Source organism: Marmota marmota, unplaced genomic scaffold (genome assembly GCF_001458135.2).
Source record: "Marmota marmota marmota unplaced genomic scaffold, marMar, whole genome shotgun sequence".
Taxonomy (NCBI): Eukaryota; Metazoa; Chordata; class Mammalia; order Rodentia; family Sciuridae; genus Marmota; species Marmota marmota.
In genome coordinates this window covers 23934000-23952529 of record NW_025999998.1, presented here as the reverse complement: position 1 = coordinate 23952529, position 18530 = coordinate 23934000, and the positions used below count along the sequence as shown (strand labels likewise).

General features: G+C 37.5%; 1 protein-coding gene across 1 annotated transcript in view; it reads left to right on the top strand.

Moving 5' to 3' along the window:
* Positions 1–18530, top strand: part of Rasef (RAS and EF-hand domain containing) — a 73528-nt gene that overhangs the window by 33794 nt on the left and 21204 nt on the right. Inside the window, 10 exon segments of the mRNA XM_015492849.2 lie at positions 4682–4709; positions 5125–5220; positions 6502–6579; positions 9074–9189; positions 11122–11190; positions 12745–12829; positions 13782–13870; positions 17320–17554; positions 17852–17989; positions 18108–18255. Coding sequence (XP_015348335.1) covers positions 4682–4709; positions 5125–5220; positions 6502–6579; positions 9074–9189; positions 11122–11190; positions 12745–12829; positions 13782–13870; positions 17320–17554; positions 17852–17989; positions 18108–18255 — 1082 coding nt within the window.

Genomic DNA, 18530 nt, shown 5'->3' with positions numbered 1-18530 from the left:
ATATCAGAGAGAACATTCATTTTTGAATTTTTTTTTCACTAGTGCTTACAGTCCCTATACACTCCTCTGGTTCCTGCTGACATCTGCAGCCCCACCTGATGTAGAACTCTCTTTGCCTGTGGTTGTCGGTGCCTAGACTAGGGCACACCCATCCTACCTTCTTCCTGCTTTTTACCTGGTTGATTTCTATACATGCTCCAGGTCATCCCTGGTTGTCTTAGTTCCTCTATTCTGTGCTATCAACAAAGCATCTTAATCTTCACAGAACTTTTCCATCATGTATAAGCTTTATGTCAGAAGGAACTCAGTCTGATTATAGCATTTTATTTCCAGGATTTCACATGATGCCTCTTGAATGGCATGGATATTCTCATTTCTTGTACTCAGATATTAGAGCATCAGTTCTCTTGTGTCATGCCTTAGTTTAGAATGATGAAGACACTGGCATTTAATACTGTTCACTTTTGTTCATATACTGTGCTTTGGGGTTTAGGTCTGTATAACATGTAGCTTGGATAAATAGTTTAGCTCTCCATTTTAATGCTTAAGCAGCAAGACTTGTCATCTGATAACCATTTTTTTTTTCCTAGAAATTCTCTGGATCACTGTGTTCCTTAGTGTGGAGTGGTATTGTCTGCACTTGACTGTTTCTCAGGAATGTCCTGAGACCAGAAATATCCAGGCATTCTAAAATACCAGCCTCACTGAATTGCAGATACATAAACATAAATATATATGGGCTCTAAGTAAAATGTTAATCTTAGCAAAAAATGTGTGAAGATTTTTACATATCTTAAGTTTGCTTTTATTTTTTTTTCTTTAAGTCTTTAAGTACATCTGATTTCCCTCTCAACCTCAGTGGTAATGTTTGCAAATCCTTATTTCTCAGGGATTGTTTTTAAAAATTTTAAGTTGTGAATTTTTTCATTAGTATTTAGACATTACTGCCGTCTTTTGTATAAATCATCTTGTACTTTATTAAACAAGAAATGACTAGGCTCAGATTTTAAGCATCTAAAACTGGTAGGTAATTCAGGGTGGATTTTTTCTGACTTTCCTTTGATTTCTTCAGGAATAATTTAGGTTTTTGGTATTAGAGACTCTCTTAGCGCTCTCTCTCTCTCTCTCTCTCTCTCTCTCTCTCTTGTCTTGACTGATTCATTTGACTTGACCTTTACTTCTTACCTAGTGTTTGTCAAGCCCATCTCTAGCAGGTCTCCCTGGTAGAGGAGGTTAGTCCAAGTGTAATCGCCTTACATGAGGCTGGATGTTCATGAATGGAAGGTGTGTTCCAGCCTCTTCACTACTTGGCACCCTTCTGGGCACTCACATGCACCAAACTGGGTCAGATCCAGAAGGAAATAGAATTGTGTGTACAGCCATTGTGTGACTGCTGCTTGTTTAACCTTTGACGTCAGGAGCAAAGATGTCATGAGAGGCCAGTGACTACTGTACTGTCCAGTGAAAGATTATCTTCACACCAAGCAGTGGGGCCTGGGCTGTTGAGTCCAGGAATCCCCAGGGGTTTAGCTGCCTGTGCAGGAAGTACCATATAGTGTTTTCCCTGAAGACCTTGAAGTAAACCAAATAATATCTCATCTAAATTTCAGTTATGCTTTCATTATTTCAAGGAGTTCATTTGTAATGTGGATAGACCTTAAGCAATAAGACAAGTCCTCCTTCGAAGTAGTTTTTAAAAACCTGGTATATGACATTTTATTAAATGGTGGTGTGTACTTGGGACTCTAGGAAACCAGTTTATCACTTGATTTGGGCATGAGGAGCTACTTCCTCCTTAGAAAGCCAAATTCTGGAGCTAGGTGGACTGAGTTGGAATCCTAGCTCTGCTCTCTCTGCCTCAGTGAAACACTGGTGAAAACTTCGTGTGCTTATCCTAAGATATGTATTATAAGTGAATAATACATGTGAATATTTAAATCAGTACCTACACTGCATGTATAAGGTACCCAGTAAATGTCTGCTTCAGAATATAAATGCTTCAGACTAGTCTTTATGCCCTCTTAAAGAGAGTGGATGGTGGTGGTAAAGATTTACCTTGATCATAAAAGTTTTATTACTTGGTTAATATGAAGCTATCAAGTAAGGAGATCCAAAAGTATATTCATTTGGAAGAGGGTGGTAAAATATTCAAAAAGGAAACCATCTTGCCAACTCTAAGCTAAACTGACTATAACAAAGGAGTTCCAAGTCTAAGTGGCTTCATATAATACAAACGTATTTTTCTCTTATGTATAGGACAGATTAATGTGGTTAGGCAAGACTATGTGCTTTCCTTCAGCATGGTGACTCTGGGATCCAAGCATGTTACATTATGTGACTTTCCCATATTGGAGTTCCTCAGTTGCTCTATGAGGACAAGGATGAGGAAGAAAAGGGTAGGAGCAAGGAGGAAGAGAGAGTGGGGAGGGGCAGGGAGGGAGGGAGGGAAAAAGAGCCCATCGATTAAGAAAAGCTTTGGATGTTGTGGTGTGTTATGTTTTTGTTGTTGTGACCAAAATACCTGACCAGAACAACTTGGAGGATGAAAATTTTATTTTGAGATCATGATTTCAGAGGTTCAGTCCATGGTTGGATGATTCAGTTCTTCTGGGGCCCAGATTAGATAGAACATCAGGGTGGAAGGGCATGGTGGAGGAAAGCTGCTCACCTCCTGCTAGTCAGGAAGCAGAGGGAAAGTGAGAGGATCCAGAAACAATATGTATAATCCTCAAGGCATGCCCCCAGTGACTGACTTCTTCTAGCCATGCCCCACCTGCCTACAGTTACCACTCAGTAGTTCAGAGTATTTTATTTTCAAATATTAATTCAAATAATTTATTCAAATTATCAATCACATGGATTAATCCACTGATTAGATTATGACCCTCATGCATTAACTTAGGAGCTTTTGGAGGATATCATCCAAACCATAACAGGTGGGGACTAGTGTGGTTATTAAGTCATGGTGTCCACTGATAGCAGCTGATTATGTAGGCTTTATTAACTAGGAATATGGGGCACATTCCTCATAGATCATGCTCTACTCCACTTAGGGCATCAGCTCCTAAACTGAGGCAAGGGCACCCCTAGTTTCACCAACCAGTTCCTTTATTCTCTATCATGTCAGCTACTGAATCTTGTCAGTTTTTCTTTTGAAATGCCTCTGAAATTTTTTCTTGTAATAAAAAGTTATTTTATGACAAGTATGAGGACTGTCACATATAAATACTGTAATACAATAAGAAATAGATACTTGGTTTGTCTCAGGTTCCTAGCACAGAATTCTAAAAACCCTTGGAATCTCCACAGTCATGAGTGTCTTTTGTCCTATAATGAGATTACTGCTAGCTCCAGGCCCCTATGTAGCTTCAGGGTGGAGCTGGTTATTCAGAAGATGCAAGGCATGATTAGAGAATTTGAATTTTCAGCCCCATTACTGACTAGCAAGGAGAAAGGGGCTGAAGATTGAAGAATCTGCACTAGAAGCCCTAACCAAAAGGTATGTAGAGCTTCTGGGCTGGTGAACCCATAGAGTGACTGAGTGGTGTGACTGGAGAGGGCATGGAATTCCGCACCCTCCCCCAGTTCCTTCTCTCTTCACCCCTTCCATTTGGCCATTTCCAAGTGTGTGCTTTATAATAAACCAGTAAGTAAACTGTTTCTTGAGTTCTGTGAGCCAGTCTAGCAAATTCTTGAACAGGACCAAGGGGTCATGGGAACTGACTGGTTAGAAGTACAGGTGGCCACCTGGGGCTTGAGAATGGTATCTGATGTGGGGCAGTCAACTGTGGGTTGTGCCAACTTCAGGCAGTGATATTGTTGGTGGCTGGAAAATTAGAGAATCGATTGGTGTGAGGAAAAAACCCATACATTTGCTGTCAGAAGCTTTGTGAGTAAAAATAGTGCAAGTAAACNGGGTGAATGACACTGATCATTTTTTTGAATGTTAAGACAAACTTGTATCCTATGATTAACCTTGGTTGGTTGTGATGTATTATTATTCTAATGTATTGTTGAATTCGGTTTGCTAAATTGTATTTATCATCTCTGCATATGTATTCATACGTGACATCAGTTGTGGTTTTATTCTAGTGTCTGTCTAATTTGGGTTCAGGCTGATGTCCGTCTCATAGAATGAGTCTTCCTCCCATGTCAGTTTGTGAAGAGCTGACTGGAACCACCACCATTTCTTACCTACATCATGTAATAACTTGTCCCAGCATCTGCCTGTTGTAGATGGGGAATGACATAAAGTAGGTAGAAATGATTTTCTTTATTTAGCTCTGAGTCAAAGAAGTATCTTTAAGCTATAGAGGCGATAGGTTTGGTTTTATAGCCATGGATCCAGTGAAGAAACTTGCATCCAAGTTGGTTTCTATGTCGGAGATGCTGCCTGCATTAACACCTCCTTGTAAGGCTTTGGCGTCTCCATCCACCTGTGAAATGAGCAGTACTTATTGTACAGGTGGATAAAGATAACTCCTTAAAAAATTAGTTGCCGTTAGGGAAAATGTTGTTCTTCAGTTCAGTCTTTCACATAGATTATTTAATTTCCATGGATTATTCAATTTATGCAGATCATTTAATTTTCATTGGAGTGTTTATTTAGATTATTTAATTTATGGGGGTTATATAATTTATATGGATTATTTAATTTATTTGAATTACTTAATTCTCACAGTCATGCAATAAGGAAATGGAGACATAAGGTAAGTAGTTTGCCCAACCTTAACTACCAGTAAGTGAGTAGTAAGACCCTTGAACTCCAGCAGGTATCCACATGTGGGATCATGCATCTCTGCAGAGAGGTATGACCACACCCCCATGAAACTGGCTTCCTGTCACTTCTTGGCCCTGTGTCACAATGTTAACAGTCTTAAAGGTGTCACTTCAAGGTGGTGTGTGCATGTGGATCTTGAGATTTCTTCCATATCTGTAGGTTTTAATTCCAGACCCTCTGCACATCTCAAGCCATCTGGTTTCCTCCTGCAATCTCTCTCACCCTCCCTGTGTAGGACAATTGAATTCAGCTTAGTGCTTCTCACTTATGGGCTTTTGGCTTTTGAAGGCTGTTATTGTATAAGGTTAAGCCTATTTAAATAAACAATTTTTTTTTTCTTTTAGGAAAAACGCAAAGCAGAGGAAGCCCTCAGTGATCTCAGACGTCAGTATGAAACAGAAGTAGGAGACCTTCAGGTTACCATAAAAAAACTAAAGAAGGTAGGTATGTGGCAACTTGACTTCCAGGATCAGCCTCAGCATCTCAGTGTTTCCATAATTAAGAATTCTAATTATAAATTGTTTTTTGTGTGAAGAAGCTGTAAATATGCTACTCTTACAAATGAGTTCCAGAGAGGACAAATAACTTGATCAAAATTACACAGCTAATGACTGATGGAGTCATCTTACTGCAAGTTGTGCCTTCTCATTTATACCAGACTTCCTGCCTACCTGGTATGGTTATTATATGAAAAAACAAGATGATTCATGTGACAGTATGTTAAAGGCAATAATAAAATCATAGAAATGCTTACACATTTATTATTGCTATTAATTTATGTCATTGATTCTGAAAAACTCATTTCCCCCCATAACTTTTCTTCTGCAAAGTCAGAATGCATGTAAAACTCAGTGTTCTTCTCAGTCACAAGCAACCATGTGGCAGTCATGATGTAGTTGTGTAAAAACCTTCCATTGATATCATCTGTCAAGATGAAGAAAATCCAGAGCTGAAGTGCTTACACTTTATCAGATGTGAGATATATTTTGATCAAAGTATAGACATTCCAGAAATGCACATCCACAAATCCCCTCCATTTCAGGAGATGGAAACTCTTTATAGAAAAGACACTTTTGCTCCCCAGGTTGTAGATGTTCCTGAACCAGTTTAGTCTAGTAATACTAATGAGTCAAGCAGTAAGCACAGCTCATGTATGCATTTACACAATTGTGCATGTGAGAGTGTGTGTGAGAGTGTGTGAGAGTGTGTTTGTGTGTGTGTCTATCTTCATATCTTGCTTACATGTTATTAGTTTCAGTTATTTAATAAATATTTCTTGAATTCACCATGATGAAAACATAGGTGAATCTGACTCTAACTCTGCTCTACAAAAATCTTAGACTTTAGTAGGGATGGGAAGACATTTATAAAACAATTACCATGCAGCATAGGAAGTGTTACATGCAAAAAATGGAAGTGTCCAGACTCAGATGCAGCATAATTGAACAAAGCAAAGACTGGATTGCTTTATAGTTGAGTGGTTTCCAAAATAAGACTTTCTCACTATTTCTAAGAAAATTAATTTAACAACAAAACCTCTTTTTCAGGCGTTTAAGATAAATATTTTAACTCTTTATGGATTCTATGTCATTTAATGATGTATAAAGTCATATATAATGTTGAAAATTGAAGAATTCCCATATCTCTATTCAGGGATATTCCTAAACTTAATTCAGTTGACAGTAAATTTGTGAAGTTACAGCTTTTATATGTCCTTTCAGCTTGAAGAACAATCAAAACACATAAGTCAAAAAGAAGACGTAGCAGCATTAAAAAAACAAATTTATGATTTATCAATGGTAAGAATCACCTTTTCACTTTCAAAATTACATTTCCTGCTAGACAACATAGACATAATCACGCGATTATTTCAGTGCTTTAGGAATGGGAACTTAATGAGAAATTGATACCATAGTTAGAGAAAGTTTTTAAAGTACTTTTGAGCAAAGGTGTTATATATGCAGATTTTTCCCTTCAGCAATATGCCATTTATTATAAATGGTTTTATTTATTTTTATTTAATAAAGACATGGGGTTAAACTTTACCCAGCATAATAACCCATTTTTTTGTCATCGACTCTACTTCATAGCCCTGGTGTTGTAACACGAGATGCCCTGAACTTCCTCCAACTGTTCTCTTTCTCCCTTTTCTATCTCTTCACCACCAGATCTTTACTTTTACTGCTGCAAAAATTGATAACATTTATATCTGTTGTGTTACCATTACTAATCTTGGATTTTTTGGTAAGCATTTCTTGGATTTTTATGATTGAGTTCCTGGTTTCATATAAAAAGAAATCCTGCTGTCTTCATAATATCATTGATACATTAAGACTTCTTATTTATTTTCTTAGTGTATAGAATTTGGTTCATTTTTTCTCTTAATAATATTAATTTTGGAGTCCATGAAATTTTAGATTTAATGGGACTGACCTTTTTTAAAACTTGCAATCTAGCCATGTGCCATCCTAGAATTTATTTTCATAGGATTCTTCCTTGAATTTTGTATTTCTTTGTATTTTGCATATTACAAATTCCTTCCTTATGGGTCATCATTCTCATTTTCTATAGTCCATTCTTAAGAGAAGCTTCTCCAGAAAGGATATGTGAGAGATACACTTTCTCATTTTTAGAATATTTGAGCATGTATAATTTCCCCTCACCATTTGTTGAGAGTTTGTCTAGATAAATAAGATTTTTTGGGTCTCTTCTAGTATTTATTGTTTGTTTTTCCCCCACACCTGGGAATCCTTGGTCTTAGTTCTCATTTTGATGTGAAGGATTAGCTTGATCATCTTAGGCAGGTGGTGGGGAGTCCTGTGCAGCTATGTAAACAGATCTGTTAACTTCAAAGTGTCTCCCCTAAGACAGTGTAACCTAGGAGCTCAGTGTGTGAAGCTGGCTGTCATGCTGTGAGACCCCAGTTCCCAAAATAAGTGGGTTAGGGATATTTAGGGAGCATCTTTAGCATTCCTAAAAGCAGTCATTCAATTATTTTAAATAAATCATCTGTCTTGTTGCCCTGGAAATCTGTCTGTTGCTATTCTATACTATGGTAAGGGAGGGAAAATACTTGAGTGTGGGTGCCTTAATATACAATTTTAATCTCTATTTCCAGCTTCACTTCTCATTCCCATTTTCTGGGTTTGACCTAGTCATTTATTTGCCTCCTTTTGTGTTCTACAGAAGAACCTTCAACATGTTTCTTTTATACAGCTGTGTCCATTTTTTGGTTACTATAACAAAATGCCAAAGACAGACTAACTTTATAAAAACATTTATTTAGCTCACAGTTCTAGAGTTCTAAGGTCATTGCATTAGCATCAGCTCTCCTTTTTGGTGAGGACCTCATGGCAAATGGCAAGAGCAAGTGTGACAGGGAGAGATCATATCACCAAACAGGAAGCTGGAGAACAGCAGCTGAGTCCCAGAATCCTTTCTGAGGGCAGCACCCCCAGTTGACCTGAGGGGCTCCCACGAGGCTCCACCTCTTAAAGGTTCCATACCCTCTACACCACCAAACTGGGGACAAAGCTTCCATTTGTGTAACCTTGGGGTACCCAGATTATATTGAGGCCATAGCAAGCACTTTTGCCTAACTGTCTTCCTTTCAGAGCACATTTTCATCCAATTCCTTTTTCCATAAGTATGTTTAAGTCACTTGACTGCTGATGGCCCCTCTTCCATTCCCTTAGATGTCACCGGTTCATTTCCTCTGGTATTTCATGTTATTGGGATTTCAGAAGGAAAAAGAGAAGCTTATGTTCTCATCCACTGTCTTGAACTGGAAGCCTCCCATGATTTTTTTAAGTGAAGAGTATAGAAATTTGCTAACCAATACTCGTTAGAGTATACAACTTAAGGTTATGTGATAGGATTTATTATAAAAAATAGCCAATATGCCTGGTAATTGGTGCAATAAATTTCACAGAATGTTTGTCAGTAGTTTTATAGCTCTTACTAAGTAAAGCAGGTGTTTAAATGTTTGGTCTCAGTTAATTTTCCAATAGCGTGTTAACGTACATCATGATAAACTCTTGACTATTGTAGTTTTCTAACAAGTGTCAAGTATTAAAAGGAAGAAGGATTTTGAGGGTTTAGATATTTGACTTTTTAATAATTTATAATAATGTCAAATTACCTTGAATAGACAGTTAATTCTTTGAAGAGCAAGATTTGAAGAACTGGGAAAGGATAAGAGTAACATGTGTAAGGGTTATATTATACTTGGCTTCATTTCTCCCAGGAGCAAGAAACTCTCAATCTAATGCCCCACCCTATTCCTTTGTCTAGGAAAATCAGAAAGTTAAGAAAGATCTTTTAGAAGCACAGACAAACATAGCCTTTCTTCAGAGTGAACTAGATACTTTGAAAAGTGATTATGCTGGCCAGAGTTTAAATTCTGAGAGGTATGAAACTTTGCATTTTATTTTTCAGTTTGGATGGAATATTTTTTGAGGTGATTATCAAGGGGGAGTTGAAGCTTGGCTATGTGATCTATGCAATAATAAAGGGTTTTGCATTAACTTTGCTGATGTGTTCTATAATATCTAAGGATTGTACTTTGAGTGATAGATTTCCTAAGTTTTGTGTATTGGTGTGTTTAATTAAAAGAAATCAGATTAATTGTTTGAATTAGTGCCTGCTTAGGACAGTGCAGGGCTTAATAAAGTTTGTATCAACCAGGAGCTAGAAGAATATACCTAAAGTATCAAGAGTCTATGCTTGTTAAAATGCTTTCCCAGTAGGAATCCTGGCCTACAACACAAGAACCACAAGAGTAGACCTCTTAATTTTGTTTTTCTATGCTTTTGTTTTGCAAGCTGATATTAATAACATAAAACCTAATACAAAGAGACATGTTTATACATAAGAGGTATAAACATTTGGGGAAAATGTTTTTTGTTTGCAAACTTTAATCAGAATTAAGTTCTTGTAATAGAAAACAACAAAGCATTTATTAAGTATGTTATATATAGATCCTTAGATCTAGAGGAGTTTTAAGTTTGGATATATAAAATAAAAGATAAAGATAAGATCTCTGCTTTTCAAGAACTTCAAATTTAGTTGGGAAAACAAAAAAGTTTGCAGAGGTAAACAACGTAAGAACTAAACAGTGTCGGAAACAATACTACTTTCAGTGCCATGTTTGGGGTTAACTGCCATGTGATCACAGAAGAAATTTTCTTTTTATTCAATCTTCGTTAAAGAGGATACACGGGGCTAGGCAGGTGGAAGAGCAGGTTTGTGTCGTCAAGGGCAAAGAGGCATCAGTGATAACAACTAAAACCGGTAGCAGTGCTGTCTGCCAGGTGCTGTCTTTTGTACTTATAGTACTACTCAGTCCACTAGGGACCTTCCTTATCTCCATTTTATGGATGGGAAAAGAGAGTCTTGGAGATGTCCCAGGTAAGGCATTGAGCAAACCAGAACATAAGAGAGGAATAAGACTGGTTAGGGGAAAAGCAGACAGACAAAAAGAGATAACTTTGGTTGGAAAAATGAAAGTTTAAAAACAAAACATGAAAAAGGCTATACTGTAAGGACCCAGAATTTTTGTCTAAGGGACTTAAATTCTTATAGACAACCGGGAAACTTTTAGCTTTATCACCTAGGGAGTAACTAGATTGCTTATTTTGGAGAGAGTTTGATGGCCTAAGAGGTTTGGGAAGCTACTGATGGGTTTGTCTGCTTAACAATGGTACAGTCTGAAGAGGAAGTCAGGGCTTCTGTAATTAAAGCAACAGGGATTGCAGTGTGTTTCTCTCATTAGCCCAGAAAGCCAGGTTCTGTAGATTCCCCTGTGACTTAGAGTGAGTAGGAGGGTCAGAGCAGGTACTCAGGATGAGGTGGGAAAGGAGGAAATAAGAGGAGCTGGGATTAGATGAAGCTTGGAGAGGGCAGAGAAGGTTCTGAGAAGGATTGAAGATTAAAGTACCATTACTTTCCAGAAAGGGAACTTTTTACCATGACTGCCGAGAAGAGGGAACTCCAGGGCAGAGTTCAATCCCAATGAGAAACAGAGGCAGGCCAGAGAGTGTGGGGCAGGAAGAGCTGGGGGGTGCTGAGCAATGGGTGAGGAGGGGAAGCTCCACATTTATGATGTCAGATATAGGGCAGAGCTTTGCACAAGGAAGCACAGGTTGTGGGTGAGCCCATAGAGGCTGGGAAGGAGAGGAGGCTGCTGACACTATAGGGCACAGAGCAGGAGGACTGGGAGAGAGAAGATGGTGGTCAAGGACACATGACTTTTGAAAGTCCAAAAGGACCTGGGAGGTTAGGTATAGATCAGGCAGGACTTGATACTAATTCTTATTTCAACACAAAGTATAATTTTACAGGGATCTGGAAATAATCCGAGAATACACAGAAGATCGAAATAGTCTTGAGAGGCAAATTGAAATTCTCCAGTAAGTTCTCATATAAAATGCTCATTGCACTTGCATTTTAGTTATTTTTTGTTAATAACACACATGCTGCGTATTATACGATTTGCCATATTCCATAGTCCAGATGGACTTGAAGGTCAGTGTATGTTTCTTCTCACTGTGCTACATTAATCATGTCCACTCAATTTCTGAAGCGTTTAATCCTAAATAAATTATTCAAGTGCAGGGAACAGAGCATAGTTCATTAATAGTCTTGCAAGTTAGGTGGTATGTTTAGCATGTCTTTATTATGCCTCTGTAATGAGCAATGACCCTGACCTCAGCTTTCTTTGCAGCTCTGCACACAGAGCTTGTCAGCCTTTCACATTGGTGAGTGTGAGTGACACAAGAAAAAGCCTATGTCACTATTCTTTCTCAATTTATTATGTTTATTTAGAGGTATATTTTTCTTAGTTGTTTGTTTTATTCCTCTTCCCAAGAAATGCTCTATCTATTCTGTCAACTTCATTACTGCACTGCAGTAATTTCATTTCCTGACACTTTTCCCACAAAACAGTGACCTTCTCTTCCCCTTTCATCCTTTTCCACCTCTGCAGCATTCTGTTTTCAGTTTACCAAATGAAGTAATGTCAAGATTGACAAGGTGTTTCCTTCACCATTTTTGAATATTTTTTAAGTCTTACCTGCAAAATTGTGGAGTCCATAAATTTGTCCACCATCCATCCATTCATTCATTCATTCAGTAGATTTTTCAGTCAGCATTTTTTATGGGTCAGATATGCCAGAAGCTGTGGATAGAGTATCAAGTAAGAGAAAAAAAAAATCTCTTCTTATTGGACTAGTCTAGAGAAGAAATGTGGAAACTGGTTGATAGAAATAAATACAAAATACCATGTGAGAGAATGGATAATAAAGGAAAGTTGCTTATTTCCTAAGGGAGCTCTGGCCTGCCCAAGAAAGTCAAAGATGTGTTCTTGGAGGAAGTGATAATTGAACTGAGCAAAAATGAAGTGGCCATAAGCAGGGAAAATTAGCCACTCTGTGAGGCAATAGTTCTGTTCCTCATTTTGTAGCTGGGGAAGGCTCTGATGCGAAGGGCCTTTCATCAGGTCATATGGAAGTACTTCAGTTAGGATTTGAATCCAAATCTGTCTGAGATCAGGATCCAAGTGTTTACTTGGTACACAAGTCCTACTATTCCATGGGTAGGTTGAAGGAGTAGCCAAGAGGATAATGTATCCACGCCTGGCCATGCCTGGCCACTGGGATGTGTGAACTGGCTGTCTGGGTTCAGGCATTTGGGAAACAGAGACCTGCATGAAATAAACAGGAAAGGTACCTGAAGGAAGAGCAGATTCTACCTCTTAGCTAATTCATTTCTAAAATACCTTAAGATATTTAACAGAGATAACTAATAAGTTGTTGTATTTCAGATATTGAATTGTGATCTCAGATTCTGAGGTTTGAAGGGGAATGGGAGAAAGCTGCAAAGGGTGACAAGTAGTTCTACATTCTGAACATCACTGACTAAAGAAAGTGCTAATACAGATCCCCACTAACACTTTGCCTATCTAGAACAGCTAACCGGAAGCTGCATGACAGTAATGATGGCCTCAGGAGTGCCCTTGAAAATAATTACAGCAAATTCAACAGATGCTTGGTATGCCATATCATTTTGTAATTCATTTTGCTAGTGATTGAATAATTTGGAAGTGGTGAAATCATGCAATATCTTAATGGAGAATTTCACATGGATCTTAAAATGAGAAAGCTCAAGAAGCTCTTTCCAAAAAATACAGAGAGCAGTTTTCTAAATTAAAAATATGCTACCCATCTACAGAAATAAATGCCTTGGTGTTAACCAATTCTTAAGTTTCTAAGAAACTAGAGAAAGACATATATGATCTTTGACCTGGAAGAGTTTATAATGTAACAGGTAGTTAAGATGTATACATATGGGTAGCAATAATATATGAAAAAGTAGGGAGGCTCATGGTGTTAAAAATATTGTTTTGCCAATTAAGAGGAGCAGAATCACTAGGGGGTGAGTTTAGACATGTTGAGTATTCTTTATGATAGGGAGAGCATCAGATTGACAGTTATTTGTATGTGTGTATAAAATGTTTGTATGGAATATTAAAAATGTATGTATCTAAGTGCATAAATAACCTATCACCAGGAAAATGATTCCAAATGCTCCTACAGGGTAAGCCAAGCCCCATTTGGAATTTTGAGGACCTTCCCAAGATTGCATTTGTCTTGAAGCCTCTTATACTTTTGAGGGTCAGCTTAAGCATAAGATTCCAATGCCATATTTGGATATTAAAGAGTAAGTCATTAAGTCAAATTATGGTTCCAGAAGAGATATGTCCAAGGAAGTTGATATTACAATGTCCTGGAAAATCTGGGTAACCTGGGTAGTCTCTGTGGAATTTGTAGTAGAGTGTGATCTAAAGATCTGATGACTGTGGTCATCAGCTGCAATTTTTCAATTGATTTTCATGTTCACATTTGCTCATGTAAGATACCAAACTTTCAGTTACATTAGAAGTTAAATTGTGTGTGTGTGTATAAAATGTTTACATGGAATATTAAATATTTATGTATTGCAGCGCATAAATAATGTATCACCAGGGAATACGATATCTAGAAGCAGTCCCAAATTTAATGGTCATTCTCTTCAACCTCTGGGATATGACAGGTATGTTAACACTTGTTTTTTGTTTTGAGTTTTAGATCAAAGTTAAAATGAGGACAAATTTCCTTGAGGTGAATTAAAATAATGGAATATATTTGGGGCACTAATTTATATTTTCTATGATATTACTTTAAACTTCTAAAATGTGAACCATGTCAAAACTATAAGAAAAAATGTTTCAGAGAGTGAAAAATTACTTCCTTAAGTTGCTATGACTTGTTTTTATCCATGCCAGCCACTACCTCATCCCTAATCATGTCTTGTTTCTTAAAAATGGACTCTGAGAATTGTTTTGGAGTTACTGATATTGTGGTATATGATGTTGAGGCTATTGTCATGATCTGTCAATGTTTAATAGATCAGCATAATATATTAACTATTTTACAGAAAGAGGAAACTTTCAACACAGATAGAAACCTGGCCAGAACAGGTTTATGAACTACTGTATTAAAGGAGTCACAGAGAAATTCCAAACATTAGAATTTAGCCCTATTTTTAACCAAATAAAGTGAAATATTGGGCCTGTTATTTCTTGAGACTTAGTAATAACAAAGATTGCATGCCAATATGTATACCCATATGTACAGTGATGGTCATTAAAAAATTAATTTTATGCTATGTCAAAGTCTGGAAGTAGAGGTGAATGCATGAACTAGAGGTTTCCAGCTCACAGTGTCTTTGCAACTTTGTAACTCATGTACAGCCCCATTTATTTGGGTTCTTTTGGTATAGAGAATAATGTGCATGATATCCTGGTCACATTGCCCTTCAGGAAGGTCTGATACCAAAGCTTATTGGTGATCACTTCTAAGAAGATACCATCTAAAGATCTTGCTATAAAATCTTTTTATTGTTCACTGATTCCTTAAACAAAAATTTTAATGGTTATTGATTTATAAGCTGCTGACCACTCTGTTACTGAAAAATATAGATTTTTAAAACTATGTAATTGTGATGCATTTTTCTGGACTAATATTTCAGATCAGTTCTAAGCAAGTAGTAGGAAAGGGTACATAATGAAGAATTATGTTAGGAATTTCACCATGATTTCTCTTTGAAAGAGTAGACACCATGAATAAGGTTCACAAGTACTGAGAACTCCTCCACACTGTGTTCTGAGGGACAATATCATCATATCACCAGGGCCTCAGAGTGACAGAGTGTTAGACTTTCATTGCTGTGACCAAAATACCTAACAAGAACAATTTAGAGGAGAAAACATTTATTTTGGCTCATGTGTTCAGAGATTTAGTCCATGGTCAGCTGAGTCTATTCTGGGCCAAACTGAGGCATCATAGCTGAAGGGCGTGGTAGAGGAGCACTGCTTTGTTCATGAGAGATTGGAAGCAGAGAGAGGAAGGAGAAGGGGCTGTGGGGAAGGTGCACCCTTCGGGGAAGGCAGCAATGTAGCTCTCAAGTGCTCATCGTGTCAAAACAGAACTGGAGGCCATCATTGTCTGCACTGTTGTTCCTTTCTGGGGTGTAATTAATTTGATATGTGAAGTTTTATTAATATCATATTTTCTTTTTGATACTAATGTAAAAACTTAATAAAAGCTTGTTATATGTTACATGTTATAGTTTGTGTAGCTTTATTTAATTTTAAATTGCAAGTTTGTTTTGGTCTTGTGTTTTTGTAAGAACTATAAACAAAAAAATAACTCATTTCATGATTTTTTACATAGCTAATTGTAATGAAAATCTCAGGGCTGGTAAGAGTGGTTTACTTTATTTGAGTTTGTGAAAATCCAGTTGGCATCTTTGTTTTTAATTTAGAGATTAGATATTCATGAGATAATCTCTCAATTCAGGATTTTGCTTATTTTTTTTTTTTGCCCCTTATCAAAAATAGAAATACGTTAAGAAAAAAAAGAGTATTAATGAAGAATGGAACTGAAGTAGTTAGTACTACATTAGAATAAAAAAAAGTTTTTTGTTCCTCACAGATTGACCTAAATGCAATTTCAGAAGAAGAATTTTATAAATTATGAAACAGTGCAAAAATACATATACACATACACAATATACACACCTGGCTAACTACATAAATTAATATCTTATATGAAATTCCTGTATTAGAATAAAGATGTTATACTTTCACAAGTATTGAGAGAGAATGGTGGTTAAATCACCTTTTTAGTTAATTTTAAAATTTTGCTAATGGCTTAAAAATGTTTTTGTCTCCTCAGGTTTACATGCTTCTACTCATTTATATTAAGATCAACCTTTCTCTTCTAAGTATATCTTATCTCTTCTTATTTCTCCCATTTGAAGACCATCTACCCTTCCCAATCTCCTTTGCCATAAGTCATGTAGGCAGAGTGCTAGAATGGTGCATGGGCATGTGATGGGAGTGCTAAATAAATCACAGCCATTGTTTTATTTCAAAATGAGCTTTGATTCTTATGAAAAAGGTATAGCTAACTAGGAAAGTTTGCAATTTCTTTGAATTATTTTGCTTGATGTTAGTTTTTCCCTCACTCATAAAATATTAGATTTTCACAAATGGAAGGATCCACTGAAGTAAGAAATTCTAGGTTTGTCTGATGAAGCATCTTCTAAAAGGGGGCCTTTCCAGCAAATGTGTCAACATGGAGTGACAGAAAACTCATCTCATGTCAGAGCATTCTGGTAGCACACATTTCTCATTGCCTGTCATTTTCACCATGTTGATCACAAATCTGACTCCCAGAAAGTTTATCAGTTGATCCTTATTTTGTCTTATGCAACTTTAGAATACTTAGAAGAGTACTCCTTCATTTGTCCTCTCTTGAAGTATTTGAAGAGAAAACCCATCAAGATTTGAGTACAGTGAATTAGTCCATGTATCTGAGGCAAACTATCCAAGCCTGGTTTTTAGCATCCCCTTTAAATAGAGATGTTGTACAAAAACAGAGACACTATTCAGAATATGGTCTTGATCACATTGAAGTGAAAGGCTCACGTTCTATGTCCATTTTTATTGATGTGGCTTGAGATTGCATGTGGATCTCTTTTATATCAGGAAACAAAGAAGGTGATTTTAAATGTTTTATTTCAGGTTCTTTATCTTACTTGATTGTTGCATACAATTAACTGATGTTGCTTATTTTGGGGGGTACTAAGTATTGAACTCAGGGACACTTGACCACTGAGCCACATCCCCAACCCTAGATTTTGTGTTTTATTTAGAGACAGGGTCTCACTGAGTTGCTTAGTGCTTCGCTTTTGCCAAGGCTGGCTTTGATCTCACAATCCTCCTGTCTCAGCCTCTCAAGGCACTGGGATTACAGGCATGCGCCACCACACCAGATGCTATGTTGCTTTGAACATTTCATTTCCCTGATGCTTCACCATGGCTCTTGGAAATTGAAGATGCTGGTATTCTTGACCCCATCCCTGACAGTCTGTCACCTGTGCATTTTTGAGAGTTGCAAGCTTCCAGGTAAAACAGTTTCTTCTTTCATTACCAGGTCATCCCGCTCTTCGTATGTGGATGAGGACTGTGACTCATTGGCCCTCTGTGATCCTATGCAAAGGATGAATTATGAAGTTGACAGCCTGCCTGAGAGCTGCTTTGACAGCGGCTTGTCTACCCTGAGAGATCCCAATGAGTACGACTCTGAAGTGGAATACAAGCACCAGCGGGGATTTCGGAATTCACAGAGGGTGCAGGAGAACTGTGCGGGTGACGCTTCAGACATGGATGTAAGCCGAGAAACCACTGCCCTCCGAGGCCTGCCTTTCCTTTGATTGGATTGTTTCACCATCTTCGACTTGTATCTGTCATAAGAATCTGTTATAAATGTCATAAACTTGAAGCTTAGTCAGTAGTGTTTTGTTTTTCCATCAAATTAGGAAGAAGTTCTCATAGATTTGCCATTCAAGGCTTCTCTATTCCATAACATCATTGGCTGTAGATTGAGCTATATAGTTTTCTTCTCTTTAATTCATGATGATATGTGTAATGAAAGGCTTTATTTTTAACCACTTTTTACAAAACAGGTTCCTGATATAAGGGATGAAGAAACATATGGTTCAGAAGGTGTGGCTTCTGTTTTAGACTGGAAGTCCCAAGGGTCTATTAGTGGAGGCAGCATAGTCAGTTCTTCAAGAAAACCCATCTCTGCTCTTTCACCCCAGGTAGGTAGCTTCCAAGACACTTCCCTTCATGAACACTAATAATTTTCTGTGCCATGGTACTTATTTAAGAAGAAAACTGGCACTACCCTTATCACCCACTGTGGCTTCTTTCCTCTAGACAGATGTGGCAGGTGATAACTCCAAGTCTGCTAGCTCACAGAAGGCTTACAAGATTGTGCTTGCTGGGGACGCTGCAGTGGGGAAATCCAGTTTCCTCATGAGACTTTGCAAGAATGAATTTCGAGGAAACACAAGTGCCACATTGGGTATGGCCCCTGACTCATTTGGTAATGGGAAGATGACCTTCTTAGCTTGGTTTTATTTTTTTTAGGGATTATATACACAAATACACAGACACATCTCTCTCTCTCTCTCTCTGTATACTTTCAAGTATATAGTTTGTGTGTGTGTGTGTGTGTGTGTGTGTGTGTGTCCTTGTCTACAGAATGATTCTGTGTTTTGGGTAAAGTCTCACATTATTGAGGAAAACTGACAAATGACAGCAGTATCTGTTTAGCCTGTTAGATCAAACAATCCAAGT